This window comes from Drosophila erecta, unplaced genomic scaffold (assembly GCF_003286155.1).
Source record: "Drosophila erecta strain 14021-0224.00,06,07 unplaced genomic scaffold, DereRS2 tig00000000-arrow-pilon, whole genome shotgun sequence".
Taxonomy (NCBI): domain Eukaryota; kingdom Metazoa; phylum Arthropoda; class Insecta; order Diptera; family Drosophilidae; genus Drosophila; species Drosophila erecta.
In genome coordinates, this window is record NW_020825194.1 from 1818422 (window position 1) to 1845737 (window position 27316).

At 48.5% G+C, this 27316-nt stretch overlaps 10 protein-coding genes across 12 annotated transcripts; 7 read left to right on the top strand and 3 right to left on the bottom strand.

Moving 5' to 3' along the window:
- Nucleotides 1-436: 436 nt before the first annotated feature.
- On the top strand, nucleotides 437-1524 carry LOC6555350. Its single transcript, XM_001981164.3, has 3 exons — nucleotides 437-877; nucleotides 940-1142; nucleotides 1204-1524. Exons 1-3 carry the CDS (start codon nucleotides 460-462, stop codon nucleotides 1348-1350), a joined length of 768 nt encoding a protein of 255 aa, XP_001981200.1. The 5' UTR covers nucleotides 437-459; the 3' UTR covers nucleotides 1351-1524.
- A 322-nt stretch (nucleotides 1525-1846) lies between these two features.
- On the top strand, nucleotides 1847-9955 carry LOC6555285 (corticotropin-releasing factor-binding protein). Of its 2 annotated transcripts, XM_026979274.1 has the most exons (8): nucleotides 1847-1993; nucleotides 2086-2285; nucleotides 6842-6917; nucleotides 8615-8916; nucleotides 8984-9090; nucleotides 9142-9260; nucleotides 9322-9485; nucleotides 9546-9955. In XM_026979274.1, the coding sequence occupies exons 2-8, from the start codon at nucleotides 2235-2237 to the stop codon at nucleotides 9786-9788; spliced, it is 1062 nt and encodes a 353-aa protein (XP_026835075.1). In that variant the 5' UTR covers nucleotides 1847-1993; nucleotides 2086-2234; the 3' UTR covers nucleotides 9789-9955. The 2 variants fall into 2 exon arrangements, with proteins under 2 accessions (XP_026835075.1, XP_001981201.1); XM_001981165.3 differs by having other exon boundaries at nucleotides 1847-2285.
- Nucleotides 9956-10001: 46 nt separating this feature from the next.
- On the bottom strand, nucleotides 10002-12990 carry LOC6555286 (sphingomyelin phosphodiesterase). The gene is made up of 4 exons (XM_001981166.2): nucleotides 12857-12990; nucleotides 11738-12629; nucleotides 10302-11169; nucleotides 10002-10246 (listed from the first exon to the last, which is right to left on the bottom strand). Exons 1-4 carry the CDS (start codon nucleotides 12981-12983, stop codon nucleotides 10133-10135), a joined length of 2001 nt encoding a protein of 666 aa, XP_001981202.1. The 5' UTR covers nucleotides 12984-12990; the 3' UTR covers nucleotides 10002-10132.
- Nucleotides 12991-13605: 615 nt separating this feature from the next.
- LOC6555287 (sphingomyelin phosphodiesterase) lies at nucleotides 13606-16092 on the bottom strand. Its single transcript, XM_001981167.3, has 4 exons — nucleotides 15042-16092; nucleotides 14137-14857; nucleotides 13926-14075; nucleotides 13606-13864 (listed from the first exon to the last, which is right to left on the bottom strand). The coding sequence occupies exons 1-4, from the start codon at nucleotides 16076-16078 to the stop codon at nucleotides 13709-13711; spliced, it is 2064 nt and encodes a 687-aa protein (XP_001981203.1). The 5' UTR covers nucleotides 16079-16092; the 3' UTR covers nucleotides 13606-13708.
- A 554-nt stretch (nucleotides 16093-16646) lies between these two features.
- Nucleotides 16647-19552, top strand: LOC6555288 (RING finger protein 37). The gene is made up of 2 exons (XM_001981168.3): nucleotides 16647-17735; nucleotides 18107-19552. The coding sequence occupies exons 1-2, from the start codon at nucleotides 17031-17033 to the stop codon at nucleotides 18860-18862; spliced, it is 1461 nt and encodes a 486-aa protein (XP_001981204.1). The 5' UTR covers nucleotides 16647-17030; the 3' UTR covers nucleotides 18863-19552.
- A 146-nt stretch (nucleotides 19553-19698) lies between these two features.
- On the top strand, nucleotides 19699-20456 carry LOC6555289. Its single transcript, XM_001981169.3, has one exon. It carries the CDS (start codon nucleotides 19817-19819, stop codon nucleotides 20381-20383), a length of 567 nt encoding a protein of 188 aa, XP_001981205.1. The 5' UTR covers nucleotides 19699-19816; the 3' UTR covers nucleotides 20384-20456.
- LOC6555290 (28S ribosomal protein S18c, mitochondrial) lies at nucleotides 20394-21037 on the bottom strand. The gene is made up of 2 exons (XM_001981170.3): nucleotides 20909-21037; nucleotides 20394-20853 (listed from the first exon to the last, which is right to left on the bottom strand). The coding sequence occupies exons 1-2, from the start codon at nucleotides 20940-20942 to the stop codon at nucleotides 20465-20467; spliced, it is 423 nt and encodes a 140-aa protein (XP_001981206.1). The 5' UTR covers nucleotides 20943-21037; the 3' UTR covers nucleotides 20394-20464.
- LOC6555291 (thyroid transcription factor 1-associated protein 26) lies at nucleotides 20996-21868 on the top strand. 2 transcript variants are annotated; one of them, XM_026981472.1, is made up of 3 exons: nucleotides 20996-21235; nucleotides 21307-21540; nucleotides 21849-21868. In XM_026981472.1, the coding sequence occupies exons 1-2, from the start codon at nucleotides 21044-21046 to the stop codon at nucleotides 21538-21540; spliced, it is 426 nt and encodes a 141-aa protein (XP_026837273.1). In that variant the 5' UTR covers nucleotides 20996-21043; the 3' UTR covers nucleotides 21849-21868. The 2 variants fall into 2 exon arrangements, with proteins under 2 accessions (XP_026837273.1, XP_001981207.2); XM_001981171.3 differs by lacking the exon at nucleotides 21849-21868 and having other exon boundaries at nucleotides 20997-21235; nucleotides 21307-21696.
- Nucleotides 21869-22352: 484 nt separating this feature from the next.
- Nucleotides 22353-25377, top strand: LOC6555293. The gene is made up of 2 exons (XM_001981173.3): nucleotides 22353-23499; nucleotides 23607-25377. Exon 1 carries the CDS (start codon nucleotides 22385-22387, stop codon nucleotides 23471-23473), a length of 1089 nt encoding a protein of 362 aa, XP_001981209.1. The 5' UTR covers nucleotides 22353-22384; the 3' UTR covers nucleotides 23474-23499; nucleotides 23607-25377.
- Nucleotides 25378-25436: 59 nt separating this feature from the next.
- Nucleotides 25437-26162, top strand: LOC26526183. Its single transcript, XM_015153883.2, has 2 exons — nucleotides 25437-25850; nucleotides 25912-26162. Exons 1-2 carry the CDS (start codon nucleotides 25715-25717, stop codon nucleotides 25926-25928), a joined length of 153 nt encoding a protein of 50 aa, XP_015009369.1. The 5' UTR covers nucleotides 25437-25714; the 3' UTR covers nucleotides 25929-26162.
- The last annotated feature ends 1154 nt before the right edge of the window (nucleotides 26163-27316 follow it).

Here is a 27316-nt window from a genome sequence, read left to right on the forward strand (position 1 = left end):
TAATGCCCACGTAAATCTCTTCAAAACTTTCCTACTCCCATTGAAACTGGCCCACAGACAAGAGAAGCCGCCCCTTGAAAGCTGCTTGCCCACTCAATCGAGCGTCTAATTCATGGCCAATTGCCACTGAAACACTGAAACGGGTCGAAACGCATCTGATTAGAATTGTGCGATGGTGGGCATTTGCAAATCGATGTTGACAAGTTTATTTGAACGCCGCCCATTTGGCTTTCTGGGTGCCCAGACTCGGTTTCGAAGTCACCAACAATGCTGTCTGACGACCATGACCGCCAAAAGAAACCGTTAGGGACACCAGAAGAGGGTTTCCACCAGCTGCCCCAATGACCGGGTGCACTGGACGAGATCGGTCGCCGATCACTGGTCAGCAGTGGGTTATAAAAACTGCATCGCTGGCGGCTCATTGGATGCAGTTTCATTTTGGCTTTCGAAGGGCGAACAATGCGTGCTCCGTCGGTTCTGGTTATATTCCTGCTTGGAGTGATCCTGGGTGATCGTGGCGCGGCTGGAGAGGATCAGGCGCACAAATCGTGGATATCCCAGCTCAAGCAGCTACGCAGTGATCTGCGGGACTGCTACCAGTCCGGAGTACATCAAAGTCTGTGGTCTTGCTTCCGCTCAAGAAGCTTGCACATCTTCGAGGGCATCATGTCGTCGCCGGAGATTTCCATTTACGACGGAGTACGCCTGGTGTCCGCTCCGCAGATGGCTGAAAACGCTACTCGCCCGGAGGACGAACGGAAGGATTTGAAGCACTTAACCTGGTTCGATCAACTGGCAGCGAGTTTGGCCAAGGGCTTGACCACCCACACTTTGCAAGTGAACTTGGGCAAGCTGACGGAGCGATATCTAAGTAGTGGTGGGTTTTGGTTACCGTGTACTCCATTCAGCATTCATTGATTCATTGATTCACATAACCAGAGACTTCTGGCACCGATCCTGTGGGCAGTGCCCGGCTGAGAAGACATCGCTACAACATGATCATAACCATGATGTTTGGAGTGACTGCCTTGGGGGCCATCCTGGTGCCCATGGGCTTCCAAATGCTCTCCATAGTGAGTGGAAAAGCGCTGCTACTGGCCAAGATGGCCCTGCTCCTGGCCTCCATTAATGGCCTAAAGAGGGTGAGTGGGTGTCAGGCAAGGGTAAACCTCCATTCTAACCCTTTTTCCTATGCGCTTCCAGGTGGCCAACAATGGACTGCACTATGGACTGTACCACGTGCCAGGAGAGCACCTAGGAGGTTACTACGACCGGGGGGATGTGAGCCACCCCAGAAATGTGCCTATTCCCGTGGCCGTGGCGCCCACTTTGGATATGGGATTGAAGTAGGGACTTAGAACTTCATATAGGACAAAATGTTAACTCAATCAAATCCATAAATAAGATAAAATATTAAAGCATTACATCTTTATAGTTTAGACGCATAAAGAGCACATTGTAAGTTCCGTTCTAGGTTAAGACTAGATCCAATTTCAAATAAAGCCGGATTTCCATTTGAAAGAGCTTTCCACCCAAGCTTTTCCTCGGCCATTTCTGTTGGCAATGCTCGCCAGAAAATTCACCGGAAAAGCTGCTGGTGGTGAGTAACCAAACAGCGGCAAGTATTTCAAAAAATGCAGTGCAAATCGCAGCGAAATGCTAATAATATAGAAGCTGGAAAATAACAAAGGAAAACGTTGTACGGAACTTGTAGGGCCAAAACTTCTGAACACACACACCTAAAGCACGTAGAAAATCAGGGAAAAACGCAGAGGAAAAGTGTAAAAAACATGGGAACTCGGCAAGGACGACTGGCTATAAAAGGAAATGCGGCGCTGATAAGGACCAACACTCGGTCGTCGAGCGGCAGCGTAGACGCATCGTCCTTGTTTTCGTCCTGCAACGGTTTCTTGGTTTCTTTTTCGCTGTGAAACTTAAATCGGTTTCCCGGCGCAATTTCCAGCCCGCATCAAGTATACGCATCGTGTGCCCAGTAAGCATAGCACCGCGTGCCTCCGTCGCTAATTCCACGCTCTAATGAAGTTATTGGGTGCGTGATTCCTGCTCTAATCTCTAATCTCTAAGCAACGGCCGCAGAGGCGACAGGATCAAAAGCAGCCGCCCCGGAACTCGAGGGCTAATTGAAAAGTCGCCTCAAACTTTGTCAACTGATTTTCAATCTCCCCGCGGCGGTTGGCCATTTTCTGCTCAGATTTCGCCAATCGAAACTCGCGATGAAGTTGGTTGTCTATCTGTACTTCTCCATGATTGTGCTGGGCGTCCAGGTGAGTGTCGATTGAAAGAACAACTACTTATCGCCACTTGAATATATTTTTAAGCTCTTATTTACTCACTTGTTGTTCTCTGTGTATAAATGGATGACGAAGTCACGCGTGTAACTCCTTGTAATTCGATCAACAAGTTGGGCCAACTTTTGTTTCCCCGTTGCCCTAATGACTTGATCTAATTTCTCTCGGCCCAGATTTCTTGGCCAGATTGATTGATTCTAGCTGTCGGCCTTATTGCCAAACTTTTTGGCAGCCTTTCAGCTGCGACTTATGCCAGAACTGATTACCTTCATTAGGCTCACGTTGCAAACTCCAGTTAGTAATCAATTTATGGAAGTCCAAGCGGGTCAGCGGGTCAGCGGTTCATAGTTGCGGTCCGTCGCAAATGAATTCCTAATTCCATTCGGTAATGGCCCAATCAGTGGCAAGGTTTCCGTGACATTTGCTTGCAGTCGAAACAAAAATAGAACTCGTGCTAATTGTGATTGAGACTATTCCAAGTCAAATAAGATAGCAGCGCTATCTTCTCTGCAGAGGCGTGGTTGAGTTGCACTGAAAAGGGGAATATTTTGAGAAATTTCATTGAACTTCAGTAGAACAGCGCCATGTAAGCTAACCTAAGACAAGCAATTCATTCCTTGTGATCGGAAAACAGTATAGCCCACACATAAAACACACGCAAAAAGGAAATTCAAATATTGAAATAACAACATTTGTCATGTTAGCCTGCCAAAGACGGAGGGCATTTGGATATGAAAATATTGGAAAGTGGCGAACGATTAAGGTTCTATTTTTCACTCCTGGTTCCTGGTTCCTGCCATCCATCAACTGGAGAGCCTGCGATAGGTGTGCTTAATGGCAACTTTGTGGGCACAGTCGTGAAGCCAGGACGTTGGGAATCCACTTCACTGGCCAAGGATAAATGTAAATTCGCACCTGCCAGTGCGCCGTGGGCGGTGGCAAAAGCCAAGCAGTCCTGGCGGAAAGCCCAGCGAATCGAAGGCAATGAAACTGCAACTGACTCATTCCTTCCGTGGTCACTCACTCACTTTAGACAGGGACGAGATTTTCAGCACTGCCCCGTGCCCATTCCGCCCCAATCCGCCCCTTCTGTAAATCCACATCCTGCTCGATTGCCTGAGAGTCCTGCACTTGATGTGCGCTTAATGTTGACACCGACGCTTTGGCACTTTACAGCCATTTAAGCCAGGACATGACAGCCACACCCCTGCTGTCCCACTTCCGCCGCATTTTCCTGTTTTCCCTCCATTTCCACCCGTGGAGCTTCGTTTTTCACTCTGGCAACATGTGAGAACGACAACAATTAAAACATGAATGTCATCGGGTGCAACGGAGGGTAACTGAGTTCTGGAGCACTGTGACATGGAGAGGTAAGCTCAAGCGTTCAGAGGTGACCCCTAATTGCACCAGCCACAAATTGGGTGCTTAGGGGCTTGTGCTTTGTTCCACTCACTTTCCGAACCTGAATACTCACACTGCACTCACAAGGAGTTCACCTATGGAGCTGCCTTGAAGTGTGCAACAATATTTTGTGACTTGGGGATCCAGTTTGGGCAGCCCCATGTTGTACGCTGTTTGTTGTAATTGAATCTGCTTTGGAAGCCCTCATAACGTATGCCCCAATATCTACGTGGCATGCCTCTAATTTCCATAAATTTCATTCATCATGTAGCAGCAGTTGCGCGAAATTTATGCCATCTATTCAATTCCGTTCGGGCAGAACTCGTGCATAAATCTCGAATGCAATATGTTCGATATAAGCCGAGGAGGAGGACGGAGTCGAGGCATCGAGGCATTTAAGGCAGAACTAATTTCCGCCGTGGCAACACTCGAATTTCCCTTTTTTAATGCCATGGCAGCTTGTATGTGAACTCAAAGGCAGAGGCATGACGTCAAAATGGCAGTTTCAGAATATCGGAATAACTCTTTTTGCCAAACTGCGTTTTGCACTTCATTTGCGGTGGCGCGAAATTAATTAAGTAATTAAGGCAATAACAACGCTGGCTGTCGTGCAACAGTGCGTATGCGTAATCGAATTCATTTGCGGCTGCCCAAGTTAATCCCTGGATTTTCACATGATGGCTATGAGCACTGACAAACTTTGGATCGCAGAGTTGAATGAATTGCTGACGCAAATGAGGCAGTTTTTAGATGGCAAATAACTGAAGGAAGGGTCATAATTAAACAGGATGCTCTTCTGTACTTCTTAGCCTCCGGGGACTCGTTTCTGCGCGATTCAGTGGCCATTTATTTGACTTAGTTCCGACTTGAGCCATATTCTTGGGCATCCGGCATTATGCGCATACTTGAGCCATCATCACTCCGTTAGACGAATCCTGGCAGGACGACTCCTTGAGTGAAATTAACGCCGGCCATAAAGAAGTCTGAATATTTTATGGTCCACTGGCAGCCTGTTGCTTCGTCGGACACCGGCGAGTGCATCACTTATTCATGGCCAGGAATGCGGCAAGTAGCTCGTCCTTAAAGCCGCCTCTTTGAAGCCGTCTTATTACTTAGGCAGTCCGCAACCCAAGAATCCCCCACCGATAGCAAGTGTTTGCCTTGGCTGAAGGATTACCACCGGATCTCCTGCCGCGATGCCGAAAGTCAATATTTGCCTGACCCCCGAAAAGGGATTCCATTTTGTCAGGTGCTGGCTTCCTTGGTGTCGCTAAGCGAACTTTTAATCAACTCCCAAGTATTTCTGGCATCTTAATTCCTGGCAGTGGCATGCGAGGACCTGATTCGCATATCCTTTGCTAATTAGCGGCTTTTCTGGAGCTGGAGCGCTGGGAACAAAGGAATCTGGCGCCTGGCGCGACCTTGAGGGCTAATTTCCTGAGTTCTGAATAATGGCAAAAAGTACTGGATTCACCAAGGAACAATAGACTCATTAATCAAATCACGCGACCTCCTAGCTGCCAAAGCTCCAAAATAAAAAACTAATTGAATATTCCGGTTTTTTAATGGCGGCATTCTTAAGCGGTTAGATATTCAAGGCAGGATTTCGAAAATTCCTAATTTCCTAATTATTTCAGCAACAAAGCTTAAAGAAAGTTTAAATTGTTTATTTAAATGAGCCATCAATGCAAATAAGGGAAATTAAATATACAGGAACAAGTCAATTATGAAAGCGAAAGTTATTTTTGCAATGCCATATAATTTCAAGCGCTGTGCTAATAAAAGCCCAGCATTCAATACCCATAAATGCAGGAATGCAAGTTCAATAGCGGCCAAGGGGAAGGACTTCCACTTACCGGGTTTCTTCGAGGGATTGTCACAATGCCCAAAGAACTTTTCTATTTTTGCCAATGCCCCCGCGCCGCCCACAAACTTTCAGCTTTCAGCTCATTGAAAGAAGTCCTCCCATCTCCGTGGCAACTTTGGGATGGCCAACCAGGTCCAGGTCCCAATGGGTCCTTTGATGGAGCAGCTGGCGCATCCTGCGATTCGCTTGGCTTGACAACAGGCGTCCAGCGGCACATTTCATCCACCGAATCCGAAATTCCGATGCCAGCATTGTGATTATGCAAATCAGGCCGCTGCCAAGTGTGTTTTCAAAGGGATCATGTTTATTATTTATTTACAGCCTGTTGACAGTTTATCCAGACTCTGGCTGAAAGATTTGTGACGTCAGGCTGGCAATCCTGGGCTTTGGCTATTCGATGGCCAATCTCGCCCCGGGACGGAGGATTAAAGTTGCCACTAATTGACAGTTCCATAACACCCGACGACTCGTTAAAGCCAAAGCTCGAGTGTTGCGCAAACAAATGTCCCAAAAGCCGAATAGCGCCGGCCAAAACTTTTTGGCCTTAACGCAATTATTTCTGCGCGCGGCCAATGCGTCACCATTTATCAATTTCCCAGCGGGCTGGGTGCGATTTCAATTAACGCGAAAATCTGAAAAAACCTTACCGCTAATCAATCATAAGCAGGGAAAAGCGGAGCGCAAAAAATCTGCGTCGCAGGCTGAGTGGTTTTTGTTAATAAAAAGTTTTAACTTTTGCTTCAAATTTCCGCAGCTCCCTCGAAATATATGTATATGTACATGTATATCCTTCTGGGCTGAGCACGTCCTGGGCGTCATCTGCTCGATTTCTGTTTATTGGAGAATCGTGTGTGGTAGTTTAATTAAAACCGGCTATTGTCCTCCGCCCGGACGACCTCTTGGCCCCCGCACCCAGCACTCTGCAGTTGCATTGTGGACTGAGCCCTAAGTGCCGCATTAGCTGCCCCCCGCGATGAGTTCTTTCTTTCGAAACAACTACAGAAGTCGGCGGACATTAGCCGCCAAGGACATCCCGCTGATCCTTTGGCCCGCCTCCTGGATGTTCTGCTGGATGTATCTGCTTTGTGCGGACTGGCACGGCAGGATGCTCCACTTCAACTTGAACATTGGGATAACTGCAAGGCCTTAAGTTTAGATTAGTTTGCTATACTTGCAACGTATTTCCATGCCTCACAGACAGCACAGTTTAGCCGCCTTTTGCCCAGTGCATGCCCCTAATTTCCCTGCCTTTTTTCTCTTTCAGGCCTGGCCCAGTGTGAAGCGGTCCTTTGAGCTTTTCCCCAACCCTGCGGTGCCGCACAATGTGCACACGGTCTCAGGTAAGTTGCGATTCTCATGTGCGGCGTGGAAAGCGGGGGTGGAAAACTTTTTAGTCAAGCGCCCTCGGCGGAAAATGGGAAATGCACTTTGGCGGCAGCGCAGCGACAGCGACAAGTTTAAGGCGCTTTCTAAACCTTGTTTACTTGTCTCTCAAATTGATTTCTGCATAAGTTGCGAGCGCTGCTTGCAAAATGCCTTGCAATCCCTGGGCACCCGGGGCGTATGCGCAATTTGTGTAGCCCAGCAACCCGAATATATTGCCCATTAAAATTCAAATCAAAGTGCACTCCACTTATTGTTCAGCCCCCCGCTCCATGGCCAAACTCATTCAAACTGACCCAAACTGCCCAAATGGAAAGGAAAGATTACAAACTTGTGGCCACTCGATGGATATTGTGATTCTTGTGATTCCTGCGAACGAAACTTGATGAAATCCAATGCCCCATGTATGGCCAGCAACTCGTGCCAACCTCAATTGGCCTAATCCCTCTGCCAGCCAACCCCCGCATTTTCCACCCATTGCCCTCCTCCCAGGGGAAAGCCATCGTCAGAGCAACCGCATGTCGCAGGTTCCAATAGATGGAAAGTTGCATCAGTCCCACAGTCCCGGAGTCAGGTGGAACATCAAACATCACAGATCTGTGGCACTGCCGACTTATAATTGCTTTTATTTATAGTCAGAACAGCGTTCATTTGGGGGAGGGAAAAGGGGCGGGTCAGCTTAATGACGTCACTTTCAGAAATAGCTACACAATTTCGAAGGACAAATGGAAAACCAGTCTAATCTGGGGGATAACAAGGAGGAACGCAGGTCGCCCAGATATTTTGCAGTTATGGGAAAAGTTACAATTATGAAAAAAGTTCACAGCGCAGAGTTCAGCAAGCTATTCAAAATAATTGAAAGGCTTCCGGGAAAAATGTTGTATTGAAGCTCAAAGCGCCTTACAAAAAGGAAGAACTTAATATTTTATGATTACTTATTAACTAGCAGCCACTTTGCGAGCGATTATTTAATCATAATGCCCAATTACTTATGCATCGAGCTGTTTTATTGTATTGATATGGATATGTTGGGCCGAAAGCCGCCACTCGAAGGCAATTAGCGAGTGTCATAAACAAATTGGCGCCAAGTGCCAGGACGCGGGCCACCTGCACCCACCTCCACCATGCGTCCCAGCAAGGGACACACGTACGAGTACGAGGACACACACGAGGACACTCCAAGTATGTGACATGCATGTCAAGGGGGCACAAAAAATAAGTCAAATAGCAGTTTAATTGTTTTTCGACCCGGTTTGCTGGATGTCAGGGAGCAAGAGGTCATAAAAATCGTACGAGTGGGTGAACCGGCTAATAATGCCGGCCATAAATCAGCCAACAACTAGGGCCGGCATTAAGTGGATGCGCATGATAAATTAATTGTTGCCCAGCAGCCGAGTTGCCAGCAATCAAAGGGGCTTTCAATAGCCCACCCCTAATCGCGCGTCATCTCCAGGGTATCGTGGAAATTGGCCAAGACAAATTGGTTTCGGATTCGGTACAGCTCGAAGGCGGCCAGTGCATTGGGTGCACTGCGCGGAATGCGGAATACTTGCAGCTGAGTCTCTGGCCCAAATGTAGCTGCAGACTTCTGTTACCAGTTTCCCCCAGTGCCGAGCCATTAACTCCAGCCCCCGGGCTTTCTCCCCTTCCGCAGATTGCATGCATGTGGCCTCCGAGGCAGGTGACTACATCTTCAAGAAGCTCAACCCCCTCAACTCGGCGCTCAACCGGGAGGCCGTGCTGCTGGAGCTGGAGGCGGCAGGAGCAGCTGGAGCAGCAGGAGTGGGAGTGGTTCCGGGACAAGGAGCAGCAGCAGCAGCAGCTGGCACGACAGCAGATGTCCAGGAACTGCAGCCCGAGGTCTGTGGGCTGTATGTGATTGGGGAGCCAGACACGATTGTGGAGATTACAATGAAGCACTACGACGCGAACTGCGAGACAGGAGCCCTAATGGCGGTAAGTGCTCCGGAGGGCCACTAAATTACTGAATTTATGCCCCAGTGTGACGCACTTTCCCCGGCAGTTTGTCGACGGCTGGGAGCTGAATGGCGAGTACTTTCCGGGCATTAAGGATCACCATCGACCGCTGGAGCAGCGGGTTTACGAGTTCTGCAACAACTACAGACAATGGTGGGTGGTAGTGGCACAGTGTTCCTTGGTCCTAATCCCATTTTTGTGCAGGCCGCGAGTTGGCAACAAGAAGTTCTTCCGTTCGAGCCAGAACGCCGCCTTGCTCCAGTACCGGATTCCTGTGCGCGGCTCCTTCGTGGCCAATGTGCGGTTCCACAAGATCACGCAACGTAGGTGCAGCATTGCCCCGTAGTGTCGTATTTAAAGAAGGCGCCTTTCTCCTTGTTTCAGCCTGCAACGTGCTGGTCCAGGACACGGCTGCCATGTACAAGATGACCAACTTTGGCCAGGCTCGCAACTGCACCATCTCGGCGCTCTTTCCGGCCGTGGTCTCGCTGGCCAGCCTGCGGATCGGCGGCAAGGGTGTGCGGGCCCAGCCGAAGGTCAACTACGATGTGGGTACAGCCCTTGAGTCAGCCCCCTTCCCCAACTAAAACAACCTTTCTCCCAACCAGTGCCAACTGCCCAGCGATCGCTTGGAGATCGGCGGTTCCGCCGGCCTGGACGCCATCGGCATGGAGCAGGCCAGTGCCGTGTGCGGCGCCTCCAGTGACTTGGGTCCCGAGCAGGCCATCTTCTGCGGCGTGAGCACCGTGCGGCTGGTGTCCTCCGGCCGCTACCAGAACCAGGCGGCCATTGTCCTGCGCAAGGCCGATGTGCCGGATATGGACATCGCCACGCTCATCTGTGCGCTCTAAGTGCGCCCGGCGAGCTGGGACCCTGTCCAAAAGTGTACATGTTTGTAAATGATAAAAGCAGCCCAGAGCAGTGGACGACTCCTACCCGGACGCCATCGTAGTGCTTAAACCTAACTCTTAACTTAATCCAGCTAATTCGCAAAGTATTCGCTACCCGAGAGGCATCTTAGGTAATATATATATACATGTATATCGAACATTCTGAGTGTTGACTACAAGCAGCGTGTGTGTTTATTACTGGGTATTCAATAATCTCCAAGGGCTTCGCGCCTTTTATGCCCCTCGATTATCGCGGTCGATAATCTTAACCAGGCGTTAAGAATAGACGGGGCCACTGATAAGGCTTATCCAAGCAGCTTGGATGCGGCCAAAAGCGCCAGCAAGGAGGCCAAGCTGAACGCGGATAGTCCAGCAGCACCACCTCCGTTGCCGTCATCCGCATCCGGCTCCTTCTCCAACTGGAAGTAAGATGTGCAATTAACTGGTAAGTGGGGAATCCCATGAGGCACTCACGCTCTCGGCCAGAATGGCCTGAAGTTCCCTGCAGCGCGTGCGCTCCTGGTAATTACTGGTGGCCATCCTGCAAATCGTCTGGCTCAGACAGGCGCTATCACAGCCCTCGGCCAGCTTGGGATCAGAGTTGGTGAACTTGTACCTCCAGAACTTCCTGAGCAAGTCGGGCTGCTCGGCCATTTCCACCAGCAGGCGATCGATGCCCGCGGGACTGGTGTCCTTGGTGTACTCGCTGGTGAACTGGTACTCCAGCGCCCACTTGGGCTGCTCGCTGGGCGTGAGGTTGGCCTCCGTCAGGTTGAATGTGTAGGTGTGGTGGTCCAGAACCTGCCAGTCCTCAGGGTGGAGCTCGTACAGCCGGTAGTTGGGATTCTTGTTCGAGTAGGTGGTCAGACTGCCGCCATTCCAGTTGACCACCGTGGCATAGCCGTTCTCGGAGTAATGCAGATTCATCTCGTCCTTGTGGGTGTGACCACTGAAGACGCCAGTGATGATGCCATTGAAGCGGGTGAGAACCCTGTTGTACTCCCGAGCCCAGCTGCTCCAGCAGTCGCCATCTCCAGCGGGAATGTGGCTCAGGACGTGGACCGATTCGCCCGCCTCCTCCGCCGACAACAGCGTATCGTGGAACCACTGCAGCTGCTCCTGAATCAATGTGGCATTATAGTACAGCCACCAGTTGAACAGGTAGCAGTCCATGCTGTTCAGCGCCACAATCCTGTGCCCTTTGCTCGGCGATGCGGTGTAGTATCCTCCTCGCAAAACGGTCTTCTCCGCCTCGGCGGGCAGCCACTTGGACCACAAGCTCCACACGTGCTCATAGAGCCAGTCGACCTTCAGGGCGCTGGGTACCTCGTCGTTGCCGAAGCTACAGAAAGAGGTGTGCAACAATTAAAAATGTGATTTAAACTTTAAATTCAGCTATGCAACTAGCAACTTATTGCTGCCCAGCATTCGCTTAAAAACCGATAACTTGAAACTTGGGTGGATTATTTGTAGGATGGCATTTCACATTGTCCCTATTAGCAATTGTAAATATTTACTATGGGCACCCAGTGACACTTTATGGGTTTCCTGGGGTGGCAAATTCTTGCAATAAACTTTATCGGAGCGGAAAATACAGAAGTTCACTAGAAGTATCGGTGATCAGCCTAATGGAAGTTTATCTAAATAACAGTAGTATAATTTTATACTTGTGTTTGGAAACTACTATAAATGGTTGCAATGACCTCCAACCGTATTGTTCAGGAGTTCCAGAGGATTGGGATGAGCAAAAATAGGCGAGACATAGCCACATAAGGTTTTTGGGGTCAGAATTAATAACCAACAACAGCCAAATAACCCACTATTATGGCTGCGGATTCGTTGCTTTGAAGTTTTCCCCTCTGGGTCATTAGCTTAATAAAGTTGATGGACTGCAAATTACGGGTACTCACATATTTGCCGGATGGGGCTCGTGGTTTCCCAGACAAGGGTAGATGGGCGTGGTCGGGAAGTACTTGGCCAGCAGTTCGTCGATTTCGGACAGCATGTCGAGGTTACCCTGTTTGGTGGTGGACCAGACATTGTGGGGCGGCACGTCCCCAGTGTGATATATCCACTCGATCTTGTGGTTGTCCCTGATGTGCTCGAAAGCACTCAGGATGAGGCGCTTGGGGCAGTCACAATCACGGTAATCGGACCAAAAGCCAGCGGCTGCCGAGGAATCAGATCCTACGGCCAAGGGATTTCGACAGCACATGGGCTCATCGCAAGCTGCATTGCTGCCCTCGGCGTATTCGGGATCGTAGTGGATGTCGGTCAGGTGCAGGACGAGAATGTCCTCAGAGGTCTTGGCGTGCAAGTTCGAGTTCGATTCCCTGGGCAAGTCGCCCTGGATGGTCAAGGTGAGATTGTATTCGTCCTGCTGCGCCTGACAAATCGGAATGGGCAGCATGCTGCAAAAGGTGTTCGACTTGGCCACAGTTTCGTTCAGAATGAAGTCGAAAATGGGCCAGTTGAGGTCGAACAGTCCAGAGCACACCTCCTGGGTGCTGAGGGCAAAGTAGTCGCACATGCCCAGCGCCAGTTTCTTCGCCTCCTCCTGCCTCTCCGGACCACTCAGCTCGCCCTCGGTGAAAGTTCGAGCAAACACGTTGACGGTGGATCTGCACAGGGTGCAGGCGAAGAACTGGTCCGCGGCGGTCAGATCGGCCATGGATTCCGTGAAAATGGCCTTCTTGCTGTGGCTACTCCGGATGTCCTTTCCCAGCTGCTGTAGCCGCTCCGTCTCGATGCCCGTTCGGTGGTACTTCAGGTACTCACGGCTTATCTCCTCCGCTATGCTGGCTGCAAAACACAATCACGACTGTCAATGGGTGCACTTCATACTGTCAGCTGCGATTATCTTTTCAAAACAGCAAGCATTCGGACGCATTAACTATCTGATCCACACCATTCATGTGGTGATAGGCGTTTCAACTTATTAGAAACAGTTTATTGATACTGATAACGAAGGTCTCCTTCTTTGGAGGCACAAGCTCAACGGGTTTATTATTACTATACCATTAACACACCTGAAACGAGGGATGTGGTCCGCTGTTCCTTGGTCAGGACGTCGAAAGCGGACGGCAGGCTGAACGCCCCGCACACGGCGAGTAAAATGCCGACGCCCAACAGAGTTGTGCCCCGGATCAACTTCATGGCGAGACTGCTTACGGGATTGAAGTCGAGCCCCCTACTTATAGCTTCATATCACCGCTATCAGCTTGGCCACTTATCAGATGCGATGATATCGCACAACGAATTTATGTGGTCAACTGCCCATGCAAACTGAAGTTCGGAAACTGCCTTCTTTAGCAACTATTGGCTTGGCTATGTTCTTAAGTTGGTAGTAAAGTTGGGGTATGAGACGACTATGTAGTACTATTAATTCGAAGAAGACCGAAAGCATCTATACAATCAGTAGTACCGAACTCGGTACACCTGACCTCGAGTTAGCTAAAGGTCTAAACACAAATAGGAACACAAATTGTTTATTAGGATCTAAATTAAAAACTGCATCCAATAGTGAGTCAGATTATGGCATGATCCTGCACAATTGATCCCGATTCTTAGCTGAATCGATGTGTCGTAAATGCTTACATAAAAGAATCGTGTGCACGTGCTTAAACTTATCCGTAGTTCAATATTCAGCTAAACGCTGTAGCCAGCTGCTTGTTTTATGGCCAGCACGGTTTAATAAACTCATTTTCCCTAATCGCCATTAGGCGATAAGGGAACCGGCTGAAAAACAAAGTCCCTCGACAAAAATCAGCAGATTAGCTTCGATAGGGATAAGCGCATACTTCTATTTGCCACTTGAGAGGGGCCACTTTTAGAATGGAATCCATTCGGTTTATATAACTTAGGGGTACAAATGAGGATTACTACAGGGCTAGGCGGACGGAGAGGACTATGGCCAGCAAGGAGCTGGCGCTGAGCAGTCCCAGAGTGGAGGCTCCGCCACCGTTGTCGTCGTTATCACCTGGACCTGGAGTGATGACCTCACTGCCTCCCGACGTCGTGCTTTCCTCATTGTCCAGCTGAGGGCGGAGAATCATCAGTATCTATCTAGTACTTGGAAGTAGTAGCAGAGTAACTTACCGAGACGAACAACTTCTCACGGAGCTCCTCGCAGCGTCCTCGCTGGGAATTGATGGTCACAGCAGCTCGGCAAAGGGATCCTGCCAAGCAGTTGCGATCACAGCCTCCATTCACCTGGGGATCAGCTGAGGTCACTCGGTAGCGCCAGTACTACACATGAAACGGGCATTATGAGCGGGGAGCTCTATGTCTAGAGATGATCTCAGCTCACCTTTCTCATCAGGGCGGGATTCTCGGCGAACTCATCGAGCAGCTTGTCGATGCCGGCCGGACTCATGTCCTCGGTAAACTCCTTGATGAACTCGTACTCCAGGAACCACTCGGGCTGCTCATCGGGCTTCAGATTGGCAGCAGTCAGATTGTAAATCCAGGTCCAGTGGTTGGTCACAGTGTAGGTTTCGGGATTCACGGCGTACTCCCGGTAGTTGGGGTTCTTGTTGGAGTAGGTGGTAACAGCACCGCCGTTCCAGGCCACTGCGGTGGCGTGTCCCTCGTCCTCCGAGTAGTAGACAAACAGCTCGTCCTTGTGCGAGTGTCCTGTGAAGATGCCACTAATCGTGGAGCTGAAGCGCGTGATGCAGCGGTTGAATTCCCGCGCCCAAACCGACCAGCAGGTTCCATCGCCCGACGGGATGTGGGTCAGCACGTGAACGTACTCCCCGTTCTTCTCGGCCTGCAATAGGGTGTCGTGGAACCACTGCAGCTGGGGTATCTTGTCCGTGCCACTGTGATACAACCAGAAGTTGTCCGTGTAGCAATCGTTGCTGTTCAGCGCGATGATGCGGAAGCCCTTCCTGGGCACCACCGTGTAGTAGCCTCCCTTGAGGATCGTCTCCTTGGTCTCAGCCGGCAGCCACTTGGACCAATCGTTGTACAGGTGCTCGTACAGCCACTTGGTGCTGATCTCATCTGGAACGCCCTCGGGACTGAAGCTGGAAAAGTCCAATAGTCGAGTTTGATAAGCAAGTGTATTGCAAATAGTTAAAAACACAATAAATTATTGGGCGCCGTGCACAAGGAAAATAAAGATTAGGACTATTATACCACTTATACATCCGGGTTAATCAAAGATTAGGAACTAACATGAAATTTGGATTGTAAGGACGCCATACTCACAGGTTGAGTGGATGAGGCTCGTGGTTGCCGATGCAGGGATAGACGGGCACATCTCCGAAGGCCGCGTTGAGTCGCTCACTGACCTTGGTCAGCACCATGGTGTTCTTCTCCACGGAGGTGGCCCACACCATGTGGTCCACAATGTCGCCGGTCTGGTAAACGAAGTCGCACTTGGAGTTGGCCACCGCGTTGTCCAAGGCTGACTCAAAGGCGTGCCAGGGCAGATCGCAGTCCCGGTAGTCGCCCCAGTATCCGGCTGCACCCTCGGTACCCTCGGTCGTCTCCTTGTGCCTCTGGCAGCACATGGGCTCGGCACAAGTGGCCAGACTGCCGGGAGTGTAGTAGGGATCGTGGTGAATGTCGGAGAACTGGCAGATCCTGATGTCGGAGTCCTTGAAGGTGGGAGTGTCCGACTTGGGTGCGGTCAAAGTCGCTCCAGTATTGTCCACAGGCAAAGTCCAATTGTAATCTTGATTGCTACCGGTGTTACAGAAGTTGAACTCCATGAACAGGGAGCAGAAGCTCTGGGAATCACTCTCGGAATTCCTCATGATGTACTCCACGGAGGGCAGGTTGGAATCGATCAAACCCTCGCAGACCTCCTCCGTTTGCAGATTCAAGCGGCGGCACGCATCCATGGCAAATGCCTTCATCAGAACGGAGCTATCCTCCCCATGGAGCTCGCCCTCCTCTTCGCGAATGGTGCGGATAAGAACGCGGATCACCGACCGACAGGCCACGCACACAAAGAAGCTATCCCTGGGCTCCAGATCCGGCATGTTCCTGGTGAATATATCCTTCTGACTGTGCGACTTGGCCAGCTGAGTGGTGAGCTTCACGAACTCGGGCGTCTCCACTCCTGTCTTCATAAAGGTAATGTACTCCTTGGCCAAGCGCTCGGATATATCGTCTGCGATGGCGGACAGGATGTGGTCGTCCAGGTCAAAATCCACGGGCACGCCCGGCAGGTTTACGGCGGAAACCACCAGGAAGCCGGTGGTCAAGGCGATCGCCAGCAGGATTCCGATTGACTTCATGGTTCGCGGAGCAACTGGAGAATAGTTTCCACCTGTGGGGCCATTTATAGCCTTCGGTTATCTCTCCACCAGTAGCCAACCCATTAAGCAGACCGATAAAACCCATTCAAACGAGAGATTAGCCTAATCGCGAATAGTAGAATTTTTATGTGCATATATTTTTGGCCCAAGAAGTGGCCACAATCTGCCTTCGGTGGGGCAGAATTCCAAATATACGTTAAAGTGTCTGTTTTGACCATTTACCACAAATCTGCATTCAACAGGTTAGGCTACATATTTCTACAAGTTCGATTTCATTTACCATAAACTAGATACTTTTAACTAAATAAAAATAACAGTATGATTTGCTAGAAATCGCTACAGATATTATTATTAGGCTAAGCCTCATAAGAAAAAGAGTATTGCTCAGCCAAACACAGCAATCGTTCGCTGAATTGTTTCATGTAAAACGAAACTGATTAGGCTGCAATCTAAGATTCAAGTGAAAATTTGAATTTGTAGGATTTAGCCGCGCAACTGGATAGGTGTGACCGTGCGCGGGTACTGAGCGCAGCAAGGCATTGCCCCTCCGCGGCGTCCGCCTGGTCCCACCACCAGCGCGCGGCATGGTCACACTGCACAAGCGAGTGATTTATAAATATTCGAAGAGGCAGGGCGATAATTATAATTGAAGCAGCGTTCTGAGATGCCAGCCGAAGTCCAGGCCAGGCTGTGAGTGTTCAGGATCGGCCGAGAGCAGGAGCGCACCCACTGCGGGATTTGCAGCGGCTTACCAGCCAGGATTACCAGCCTCCGAACCCACGGGCAACAACAAAAGACTCCCGAGCAGTGACGCCATTTTCATTGCGAATAACGAGCAGGTGGGGCAGACAATAGATATACCCCTTAAAGAGCCACATAATACCTGCTGAGAGCAGAGAGCACAGAGCACAGTGGCCAGTTGCCGTTCAGGATGAGCAGCCTGATCAACTTCCTCAATCCGAAGCTGAAGCCCTCCGTGGAGAGCGACGCCGTCTGCGAGGATGGGTACACTGCAGCCAATCTGGTGGCCGACGACATCGAGCAGCTGGAGCGGGGATTCATGTGCTTCGGCGTCTGCAAGCCGCCCATAGAGATTGTCTTCGACTTTCCCAAGGCGGTGGACATGAAGGTCATTAAGCTGTGGCCCTCCTGCGGTGCCCTACGATCCACCGCGTTCGAGCTGCATGGACGACACGATGGCATCTGGGAGCGGGTGGCCTTTGTGCGCGATCTGGGGCGTGGCGTGGATTCGGTGACCTTCTGCTACCAGAGCGACTACAACTCGCGGAGCAGCTCCAACTCGGAGCAGAGCGAGAAGGTGTTCTTCTTCAAGTCCGCCCACAAAATCCTGGCCAGCACGAACAGCGTCAAGGTGGTGATCCGGGCCACAGAGCGCTGTCCTCCGGTGCTGCGGAAAGTTCAGATGTGGGGACTACCCGCCCGCTCGCTGGACAAGGCCGACCGGGAGCTGGTGAAGACCATCTGGAGCGAGATAAGCGATCCCTACGGCCAGAGGGACGCGGCACAGACGCCCACCGGGCAGAGATCCCCACCGCGAAATGTTCCAGAGCTCAGGGAGCAGTCAACGCTCTCCATTCCAGAAGAGTTCCTCGACTCCATCACCTGGGAGCTAATGGTAAGTATCCTTCGAGCTCAGAAAATCATACTTTTTTATGGTTAAGTTATAGCAGTACAACTCAATACATATCCACGATTCAGCGAATGCCACAGCGTCTCTTTTATCTGAGTAAGGATTCTAGAAAATTTCGTTCCAAGGAATCAATAATTTTGCACTGATTATAAGTATATCTAGTAATAGTTTTTGTACAATTTTTCTGAATCATTCTTCCAAGCGCTCACTAATTACGCCTTTATCAAAGTCTAACGTAAACTAAATTGAATTATAATGTCCAAAACACAACAAGACGTAAATATAAAGATAGGAGTCTGCTATTTAAAAGGTTTACTCTGTAGCTCTCCTTATCAATTCTCCCCTTGCTTCTCCAGATCTTCCCCACCGTGCTGCCCTCTGGAAAAGTTGTGGACCAGTCCACCATCGACAAGCACGCCGAGGAGGAGGCCAAGTGGGGGCGCCAGCCATCGGATCCGTTCACTGGCCTGGAGTTCAATGCGCAACGCAAGGCGATTCTCAATCTGGCCTTAAAGGCGCGCATCGAGAAGTTCCTCATGGAGAACTCGGAGCACTTCAAGGCGGTGCCCCGTTCGCTGGGCACCTCTCGCCAGCGTCGTCGTCACGCCTCGCAGTTCGCCAGCAGCACCTGCCAGCCGGGACAGATAAGTCCGGCTGCGGGAACCTATTCGGCACTTAGCAGCGCCTACAAGCAGCAGCAGCGGAAGAGCAGGGCCACTGCCACGGCCACATGCTCATCGGCGGCATTCTTCGGGGGATCGCCGCACTCGCCGCCGGCGGCCAAGAGAGCAAGGCACAGTCATCATGGCAGCGCCTGTGCCACGGTGACCTCGACCACAACCTCCATCGACCAGGCCATTCAGCAGGCGCTGCAGAAGGTCACGCGCTTCAGCCAGTTGGCATCGAACTCCAGCGCAGGCTCGGGATCCTCAAGCGCTCCTCCCGCCAGCTGCATCAACTGCCGGAGCGCGCAGTTCGGCTACGAGATCCGCACCTGCCGCCATCTGGTCTGCCGGGAGTGCCTGGTGCTCCTCTCGCAGGATCAGCAGTGCGTGTGCAAAGTATTCTTCCGCTGCGCCGACGTGGAGCGCTACCACAAGCTGGATCCTTAAGAGCTTCCCCGCACTTTTCGCAATCGACCAACTGCCATCGATTGCCGCAATAAGTTTGGTTCTCCCCATTTCGTTCAGTTTGTAAGCCAGTCAATCGCTTTAGCCCCTAGGCCTCGTCTACGTTAGGTTATAGTCATATCAGAGTCGGTCTGGTCGCAGAATCGCAAATCGCAGTTAAGCCAAATGTGTACACGCGCGAGTCTTTCCCGATTCGGCAGTATGTATCAGTATCAGGTCACGTTTAGTCATAGAGCAGATTACGGATTACCGATTAGCAATAGAGAGTGCGCGCCTAGTTTTTGTAGACACTTTATATACAGTCCCCGAAAGACAGGATCGTTCAGCGCGAGTTTATATATTCATACCAATTCTACCTAGAATAAAGTACAATAAAACCTAAGTCGAGTGTGTAATCAATGGAGAGTAGCAGCGTTATATTTCGCGGTTTGGCATTCATTATAATTCAAAGTCATTTCAATAAAATGCGTTTCTGTTAAGTTGCAACTGTCTAAAATCGAAAAATAAGTTTTAGTTGTAATCGCTTTCATTTCAATGGACACCAATGTCCAATATTTATTTGTACTGTTTATTGTTAATTTTGCATCGGAAATAGTTATGTATAATTTTATGCATTGTGTATTAAAGCCCAATTTTTTATTACTACTCTCAATAAAATAAAGTAAAACATTATGGTTTTTAATTTGCTCACAGCTGCCAATTGGGTATTAAGAAATAGGTATTTTAAAAAGGCCTTAAATATAAAAGTAATTTTGCACATTATTATTTACATTATCTTTACTAATTATCTACAAAATCTTGTTGCGCCCTCTATGGGCACGCTCCTGGTACTAGCTCCCTAATTCGTGTGTTATCGATATCGAAGAGCACAGCTGCTTGCATTTCTGCGACATTTCAAACTTTATACTTTTGGATCGTAATTTTTCCTGTTTTGTGATGCCTGGTGAGGCAAATAACACGCCCCAATCCGGCCGGAGACCCCGACTCGGATTGAGTAGGCGTGGCTGCCAGTCCACGCCTTTGATACGCCTCCAGAGAGAGGATTCCGCCGCAAATACACCAAAATTCGGAGAACAGGAGACTCCGCGGGCTCAGCCTTTATCACTGAGCTCTCGCAGGATAGGATTGTCCAGGAACAGGACGGGATTGTCCAAGAAGAAGCTGGAGTTCGCTGCGGCCCAGGGAATCAAGGACGAGCAACAGGTAGTGACGAAACCAGCAAGAAAGGATGATAGGGAGAGAAGATGGGATGCTCAAGAGACTTCCAATGAGCCAGAGGAGAAACAGGAGCAGGACAACCGTAAGAAGCAGGCGGAAAACAGTCCAAAGAGCAGTAAAATCATTGAGCTGCAGGGCGACATAGAAATCTGGCACCAGGCATTCAAAGCTTCTGTGGACGACCTGCTGACGATGGCGGAGCCAGGACTCTCAAAGAACGAACTCCTTATCCGGCTGGGCATTCCCCATGAGATGCTGCGCTATCTGGAGGAGGAGTGTTCGTAGTTAAACATAGTTTTACGATTTAACATTAAGAAACTCTATATTCCCATTGCAATAAAAAGGAAACTAAAAGTTATCAGAAACCTAGTACTTGTGTGGGCGGACGGGCCGCTCGGGATCAAACAGCTTGGGGTCCTGCAGGAAGTCGAGGTCCTTGTGGTAGCCTGGCATCAGCAGGCAGTGCTGGGCACGCAGAATGGCCTGCTCCACTTGCTCCTGCCGGCGCTTGCATAATCCGGTGATGTGACGCCCATAAATGCGACCCGTGTAGGGCGATTGGAATTGGGAAAGCAGCTTCACGTTCTTGTAGTGCGGCTCGATGCCGTGCTTGCACAGGATGCACTGCTGGGGTTCCTTTTCATATGGATTCGTTATGTCAATTGGAAAATCCGAGTCGCTTGATTCCGGGGCAGCTGAATACAGGCGGCTGGCGGCTCCCAGCTGCTGTCTGCCCACCAGGTTGACCAACGTGGCTGTGGAATAAATTATTATTACCAGTTTAATACATTTTCCAACCGTTTCACTCACCTTTTTGCGCCAGAAACTTTCCTAGCTTCAACATGCTAAGTATTTTTATTTCCAATATTTACCTCGTGTTATCGCAGAACGATATCGATATACAGACAGACTGAACAGCTGTGTTGCAGTGTTGGTGAATGCCAGATGGAAACATGCGTGCATGCATCGATAAATCGATTAGTTCGCTGCCAAAAAATTAATAAAAACACAAAAATGAAACCGAGATCACAAAAAGGTCAAGGAAAACCCAATGGAAAACCAAACAAAGGTCCTGGCAAGGTGGCCCATAATCAAAAGCCCTACTTCAAGAACAAGAACAAACAAAAGGCAAAAGGGGTAAGCGAGAAAATCAAGCATGTATATGGAAATGGTATACACCACACATGGTTTTGCTTTTTTTCCGCCAGGATAAGCCAAATAAACCGGAGATTCGCAATCTAAAGCGCAAGGAAAAGGCTGCCCAGGAGGCTGCGCAGCGGGAGAAAGTCAGGGCGGAGCGGGATGCCCAGGTGAAGGCCTATAAAAAGAAGCGTTTGGAGAAAACCAAGGCCATCAACAAAAGGACCCATAAAGGACAGCCCTTGATGAAGGATCGCATGCAGCTGCTTCTGAAACAGATCGAGGATATGAAGCGCAACTAAGTGAGTCGCGGGAACACTTCCTCAGAATCACTGATTACGTAGGAACACCATCAGCCTCAGAATCAGTTGCTCATTTAAAAATGTCGTGTACATAGAATTGTTTACGTTTAGAGTAGGCTTACTTTAATTTTAATTAAAACAAATTGTTTTCCACAACAATATTCTTTTGAAAAATGTTATCGAACTATGTTTTTCTAAGGTCTTTCAGTGCATTCTTTATTTATGTATTATAAGTACCTAAAATCATTATTTTTCTGTATTTGTAGTATATGTTTTCTCTATAAATGATTTTCTTTCCTTTATTCTAGTTTGCTTAAGACCCACTGACTGCATATTCGCTATAATACACTTTAGTTCACTTTATGTTCACAAATGTTCACTTTTCGCTGAAGAAGAATCTTTAGGAGTCTCTTAAGGAGCAAGAATCATTTAACAAAGGATAGTTACAACCACTAAATGGCCGTCAGCCGGGTGATGGACAGGGGGAGCCACACGCACCATCCGGACCTCGAAATCCGATGGACGTGCCGTAACTGTCTGTACACCCGGAAGTGCGACTACACTCTCCTCGTGAGGGCGGCCGGAAACAGGAACCGCGGCAAGGTCATGTCTCTGCCGAAGGGTCCTGGCGAATGGTAGTCGGGCGAAGAGAAGACAACTCTGGAAGATCACCCCAATCCAAGACGGCACAGCCAGCGTCGAGGGATGTGTGGCCGAGGGGGAACTCGGTCTCTAGCAGGCGGACTCTGCGCACCTGTCCACCCGCAGTTTCAATTCGGACTTCCTGCGGCACCTCGGGCTCTGTCGTGGGCGACCTCCGTTCCCGTGCACTCGTGGGAACCAAATGAACAGTCTAGAAGTAAATGAGTCTGATGCTGCTCCAGAAGCATCACCCAACCAGAATCCTTCGGTGGATTCGGGTCCTGGCTTTGTCAGGCTGACAACCAAGCAAAAGAAGCTGCTGCGAAAGGCCCTTCAAGGTGGGCTGACCAGAGAAAAGGCTCTGGAGGTGGTGCAAGCTCTTCCCATAGTTAAGGGGCTACTACCCGCTCCTTACGGAATCCAAGCCACCAATCCCTACCCCTACTCGGTTTTTGTTCAGTGCGTGCGAATCGGTTTGGCTGCGGAGTCTGCTGGGACTTCTCTGACCAGCGAGCAAATGGCCAGGATCAAGGAGGCCATCATAGATGTCACCGTGGAGCAGTCTGGCAGCCAGAAGCCGCAGTTCGAAGGATGTGTGGCGCGCAGAGGATGGCTCCTTGTGACTTGCTCCAACTCCTCCACCTCAGAATGGTTCAAGCGAAACTTTTGCCATATTCAGGCGAAAGTAGCCACCAAACTGAAGTTAATGGATGAGTCTGAACTGCCCAGAAAGAACGTGGTCCTCGGCTATTTTCCAGATAGTCTATCCACAAGCAGCCAGAAGGTCCTGGAAATCATTCAGGCCCAGAACCCAGTCTCAACGGCGGAATGGCGGGTTATGCAGAGGTTGACCCACGGTGAGCTTCTGCATCTCGCCATGGCCGTTGACAATGAATCCCACAAGAAACTGGTCGCACTAAACGGAACTATATCCTATCGATTCGGCCGTGTAAAACTATGCATGAAAAACCCTCTCGATAGGAAATCAGTACCAAATGGTAGAAGAGAAACATCGTGTGCAGCGCCAGATGGAAAATCCCTGGAGAAAGCTGTTGAAACTCGGGAAGTGGTGCCTGTACGTCATGATAATCCATGGAAGCAATGTAATAATCCTGGGCTAAGCCATAATAATCCCAGGATGCAATGGAATCAACAGCATATGCTCAGGTATGATCCTTACAATCCCAGGGAACTTCCGTCGTACCTTGTGCGCGCCAGCTATTCAGGACCAGGCTATTGGAGTGAAGGAAACAGGGGACTTGGACCTCGATCTTGGCCAGGAAACTACTGAAGCAGAGGGTTCCAACTGCACAGGAAGTAAGTTGCTACTTTAGGCGTAGGCTAAACTACTAGACTAGATTGCTAGCATGGTTTTCTGACAAAGATGACAAGTTCTTCGGACTAACAAAATATCTTTTCTTCAGGATCTTTAATCGGGGAAACATCCATCTTAAGGAAGTACAGCGACTTGTTCTCCATTTTTAGCAACGTAACTTGAGGTATTTAGAGTTTTTGACAAGTAGACATTTATACAGGACTCCTCCAACTTCAAAGAGGACTCTTTTTAACCCATAACACCAGTTCAGATTGACTTTGCTTACAGCATTCGAAACAATATGATACAGTAACACTGGTTACACTCATTTACCAAGGATCTATTCACTGAAAACACTATAATACCGTAACACTGGTTACACTTAGAGGATCTCGATGACTTATAATACCTTGTAGTACAAAAATCATCAAGGGGAACTCAAAGCGCATATCTTCTGAACTTCTGACTGCCCTTCTTGATAACAAATGCTACAATTAAGTTTTACAACTTTCTTTGGCAAAACATGTGGTTTTGATTCAAAGCTCATACGATACAAAATCACCATTTTGTATTGGGGTTTCTGTAGAAGGAGCAACCTTTTTGCAATCATATCGCTCTTCAGAGTTCCGCATATCATTATGTTTTTCAAAAATGTGTTTTTATCGGTAGAAGGTGACCTTATCTGGGGTGTTGAAGTATTAGCTTTTCCGCGCACGCTCCTTTCGCTAATTAAATCTAATGCAACCTGTAATAAATTCGCTTGTCGCGCTTTTCCGGTGGTGCGAATCAACCCTTTTTCGCGCGCTTTGCATATGCAAATTTTGGCGGCAAATTGCCCTGGCGCCAATGAGCCTTATCATCTATGGCATCCTGAATCCTGAGTGCCGTACCTGCCGGAGTCACCCTCGTAGGTCCTCGGATTCCCTCGCGATTTGGCGTACAAAGCACAAAGCAATTTTGAGACAGCCACGCGATTCCATTTTCGGCAAAATATTCGGCATAATAGTAAAGTTTTATGCGAATTCCGCTGGCAGAACATCCGTTTCCGGCTGAAAAAAAGGGGTCCACCCCTCACTTCAGATTGACAATCAGCATGCGGTCTCATATCCGCTGGAAAGCAAACAAAACCGGGCAAAACTTTCACTTAGGCGAATATTGCGAAACTATTGGGCTGCACAACCCGTTGACACAAATCGCACTAAATCAAAAATTATGCTTTGCACAAATAAAGCGAAAGGACGAGGACGAGGAGGAGGAGGAGGTCGCCACGCAGGAAGTCGCTACACCCTGTGGCCATAAATCTCATCTAGTCAAATATTGAATTACGCCGGTTGAGGCAAGGGATGCGAAGGATGCCGGGAAAGGGTTCGCCGGCGACTCGCAGATCCAATTTAGTGGGTCAGAAGGATGTGGCACATCCCCTCGAATATTCGCTATATGCTCACTATATGTGTGACATTTTCCGGCACATCGCTTTGTCCTGTTTATTTAATAAAAATTGAAGTTATGAGTGCTCCAGGGGTCGTTTATGCGTCGATAATGAATAGTTATGGCTGTTTCGAGGGCTCTCTTTCATAATGCTTTGTTTGGGTCGCTTATAATGCAATTTATGCATGTTTGTGTAGTTATTGGGTGCTTGGGGTGCCAATGGGTTAAGGGATTTTCGTTCTTTATCTGCCGTTTTATTGATAAAAACTAATAAAAACACGCCCGTTGCCAAAAAACAACACAGACATAGGTGAGTGCAACATACATTTTCAAAACTACATGTTTCATAAATTTCAGGTGGTTTCAAAATAACAAAATATCTGAACAACACCTACAAAATACTGCAATACTGCGATACATTTTCAGTTTGCCTGCTTACCAAAAAAAAACTTTAAATAAACATAAATAAACAACCAAACAAACAAAATGTTTTAATTGCATATTGTATTTGCTAAATTGTACATTTTCTTCGACATCAATACAGATAAATTACGGCTGAAAGTAAATAAAAACCTATGAGAGATCATAGCCACGCCGATTCAGCTGTTTTGGGTTTTTTATACAGCTCCCGGGGGTTCACTTTTGGTAAAAACCAAGCTGATAAGGGAGAATATGATGTCACGGCAGTCGAAGTGGAAATATTTAATCAAGAGGCATTCCAGCCGCAGCCTCAGTGTTAATTGAACTCTCAGCTGAGAAACAAAACCTCCGGATTATATAGCTTTCAAAATGATATACTTCCAATTCAGTTGGCTTCTAGTGGTTCTACTCTTCATTTCATCGCAAAATGCCTGCGCAGCTCGAAAACGAAAGGGAAAACCGAAATTTTCGCTTCCCAAAATCAACATAAATATCCACCATAACAGTGAGTACTTAATTCGATTTAGTTTGAAGTCCCAAAATAACATCAATTTGTATCTTTTCAGATATTCACATCGGCTAAAAGTGGGTTCACTTATTTACATCTTAGAGTAGTTGCTGTTGCATAATATTATATTATTGTAGTTATATGTTTCGCCATTATATGGTTGCTTTAAAAGTTTACTTATAGAACGTACTCGAATTATATTTAAAATTAATTCATTTCCATACATACTCATGTTGTTTGAGATAAGAACGATTTGAGATTCCTTAGTCTATGTTATAAATAAAAACGATTTCAAACATGTCTCATTTCCAAATTTACTTTGTGATTCCCTGCGTCTTAATTTGCATCAGAGCCAACTTATGTCCAAATTACAGAATTTGCCCATTTCAAAGGATTAAAACTTGTGCATAACTCACTGGCTTTCCAATCTTGTTAACGATTCGGTATGCTAATTAAATTCTTGCCAATGCAGGCGGCCAAAACAAGTGGCCCCTGGAATTTTCACTTTCGCTCGCTGGGATAAAGAAGAATCTGCCTGGAAATTAACACCCGAACCGGAAAATGTTGGCCCAACAATTTGGATGTGATCCTGGGCGAAGGACCAACTTCTGGCCGTGAATTTATGGGCACTTGGGTGCGGAGTTGGGGATGCAGTTGCTCTTATCTGGCTGAAATATTAACGGTTTAGGCTTAATTGCAAATGGCGACGTTTCCACGAGGACTCCAAATTAACTGCCAGCAGCTCGGATTTTTTGAGGGGTAAGAAAATGGGGCGGCGGCCATTAGGGTAATTATTTACAACAATTTCAAATTTTACACATGAACAAGTAGGAAAAGCACAATAAAATGGCGCCACAAAATGTTTTGCATGCACTTTCCGTGTTTCGGTTCGTTTTGGTTTTGGTTTCGTTTTTGGCTTTGTTTTTCAAGTGCTGCGGCTCATAAATTACCAAAGTGCGGGCTGTAAATCACAGGATCACCCCTTTTGTCCATGTAAATTTCGAAATTTCCAACAATTTGCAACAGTCTTTCTCTGTTCTCCTTTTTTGGCGAACGAGCACGTGACCAAAAATAAATGGCATGAGGTAGTGTGAACAGAATCCTTTGAGGGCCGGCGCATAAATTTCAATTAAAATTGAAAAGCCATGAAAAATAAAATCGCCCACAGGGAGCCAAGTGATAACCATGAAAAGTTTCTACATCGACTGCTCGGGAATCCTTCGCAGGGAGTGGGCAGTTTTAATTGTGTACAGCAGGTGCAGGCATGCATGAAAGTGGCTCGGAGCCACCAGTTTTCAATTAAAACTGAAAAATATTTCCAATAATTGCCGAACAAGTGAAACTTTGTCAAGCGGCCCGCAAGGGATACCCAAAAGGATTCAAAATGCCTCCGAGGAATTTCGGTGGAGTGAATAGTGGACACTCACGGGGAATTTCGCACATCATCCCACATTGGGGAGGGA

Excerpts from the sequence above, each read along its gene's own strand:
- LOC6555291 (XM_026981472.1), top strand. The coding sequence starts at position 21,044 with ATGGAAACATGCGTGCATGCATCGATAAATCGATTAGTTCGCTGCCAA. Across the intron at positions 21,236-21,306 it reads ACAAACAAAAGGCAAAAGGG|GATAAGCCAAATAAACCGGA; the intron begins GTAAGCGAGAAA and ends TTTTTCCGCCAG.
- LOC6555288 (XM_001981168.3), top strand. The coding sequence starts at position 17,031 with ATGAGCAGCCTGATCAACTTCCTCAATCCGAAGCTGAAGCCCTCCGTG. Across the intron at positions 17,736-18,106 it reads CCATCACCTGGGAGCTAATG|ATCTTCCCCACCGTGCTGCC; the intron begins GTAAGTATCCTT and ends TTGCTTCTCCAG.
- LOC6555286 (XM_001981166.2), bottom strand. The coding sequence starts at position 12,983 with ATGAAGTTGATCCGGGGCACAACTCTGTTGGGCGTCGGCATTTTACTC. Across the intron at positions 12,630-12,856 it reads GACCACATCCCTCGTTTCAG|CCAGCATAGCGGAGGAGATA; the intron begins GTGTGTTAATGG and ends TGTGTTTTGCAG. Across the intron at positions 10,247-10,301 it reads AGGCCATTCTGGCCGAGAGC|TTGGAGAAGGAGCCGGATGC; the intron begins GTGAGTGCCTCA and ends TCTTACTTCCAG.
- LOC26526183 (XM_015153883.2), top strand. The coding sequence starts at position 25,715 with ATGATATACTTCCAATTCAGTTGGCTTCTAGTGGTTCTACTCTTCATT.
- LOC6555350 (XM_001981164.3), top strand. The coding sequence starts at position 460 with ATGCGTGCTCCGTCGGTTCTGGTTATATTCCTGCTTGGAGTGATCCTG. Across the intron at positions 878-939 it reads GGAGCGATATCTAAGTAGTG|AGACTTCTGGCACCGATCCT; the intron begins GTGGGTTTTGGT and ends TCACATAACCAG. Across the intron at positions 1,143-1,203 it reads CCATTAATGGCCTAAAGAGG|GTGGCCAACAATGGACTGCA; the intron begins GTGAGTGGGTGT and ends ATGCGCTTCCAG.
- LOC6555293 (XM_001981173.3), top strand. The coding sequence starts at position 22,385 with ATGAACAGTCTAGAAGTAAATGAGTCTGATGCTGCTCCAGAAGCATCA.
- LOC6555287 (XM_001981167.3), bottom strand. The coding sequence starts at position 16,078 with ATGAAGTCAATCGGAATCCTGCTGGCGATCGCCTTGACCACCGGCTTC. Across the intron at positions 14,076-14,136 it reads ATCCCGCCCTGATGAGAAAG|TACTGGCGCTACCGAGTGAC; the intron begins GTGAGCTGAGAT and ends TTTCATGTGTAG. Across the intron at positions 13,865-13,925 it reads GTGAGAAGTTGTTCGTCTCG|CTGGACAATGAGGAAAGCAC; the intron begins GTAAGTTACTCT and ends CTCCGCCCTCAG.
- LOC6555285 (XM_001981165.3), top strand. The coding sequence starts at position 2,235 with ATGAAGTTGGTTGTCTATCTGTACTTCTCCATGATTGTGCTGGGCGTC. Across the intron at positions 8,917-8,983 it reads AGACAGGAGCCCTAATGGCG|TTTGTCGACGGCTGGGAGCT; the intron begins GTAAGTGCTCCG and ends TTTCCCCGGCAG. Across the intron at positions 9,486-9,545 it reads AGCCGAAGGTCAACTACGAT|TGCCAACTGCCCAGCGATCG; the intron begins GTGGGTACAGCC and ends TCTCCCAACCAG.
- LOC6555290 (XM_001981170.3), bottom strand. The coding sequence starts at position 20,942 with ATGTTGAAGCTAGGAAAGTTTCTGGCGCAAAAAG. Across the intron at positions 20,854-20,908 it reads AAAGTTTCTGGCGCAAAAAG|CCACGTTGGTCAACCTGGTG; the intron begins GTGAGTGAAACG and ends TTTATTCCACAG.
- LOC6555289 (XM_001981169.3), top strand. The coding sequence starts at position 19,817 with ATGCCTGGTGAGGCAAATAACACGCCCCAATCCGGCCGGAGACCCCGA.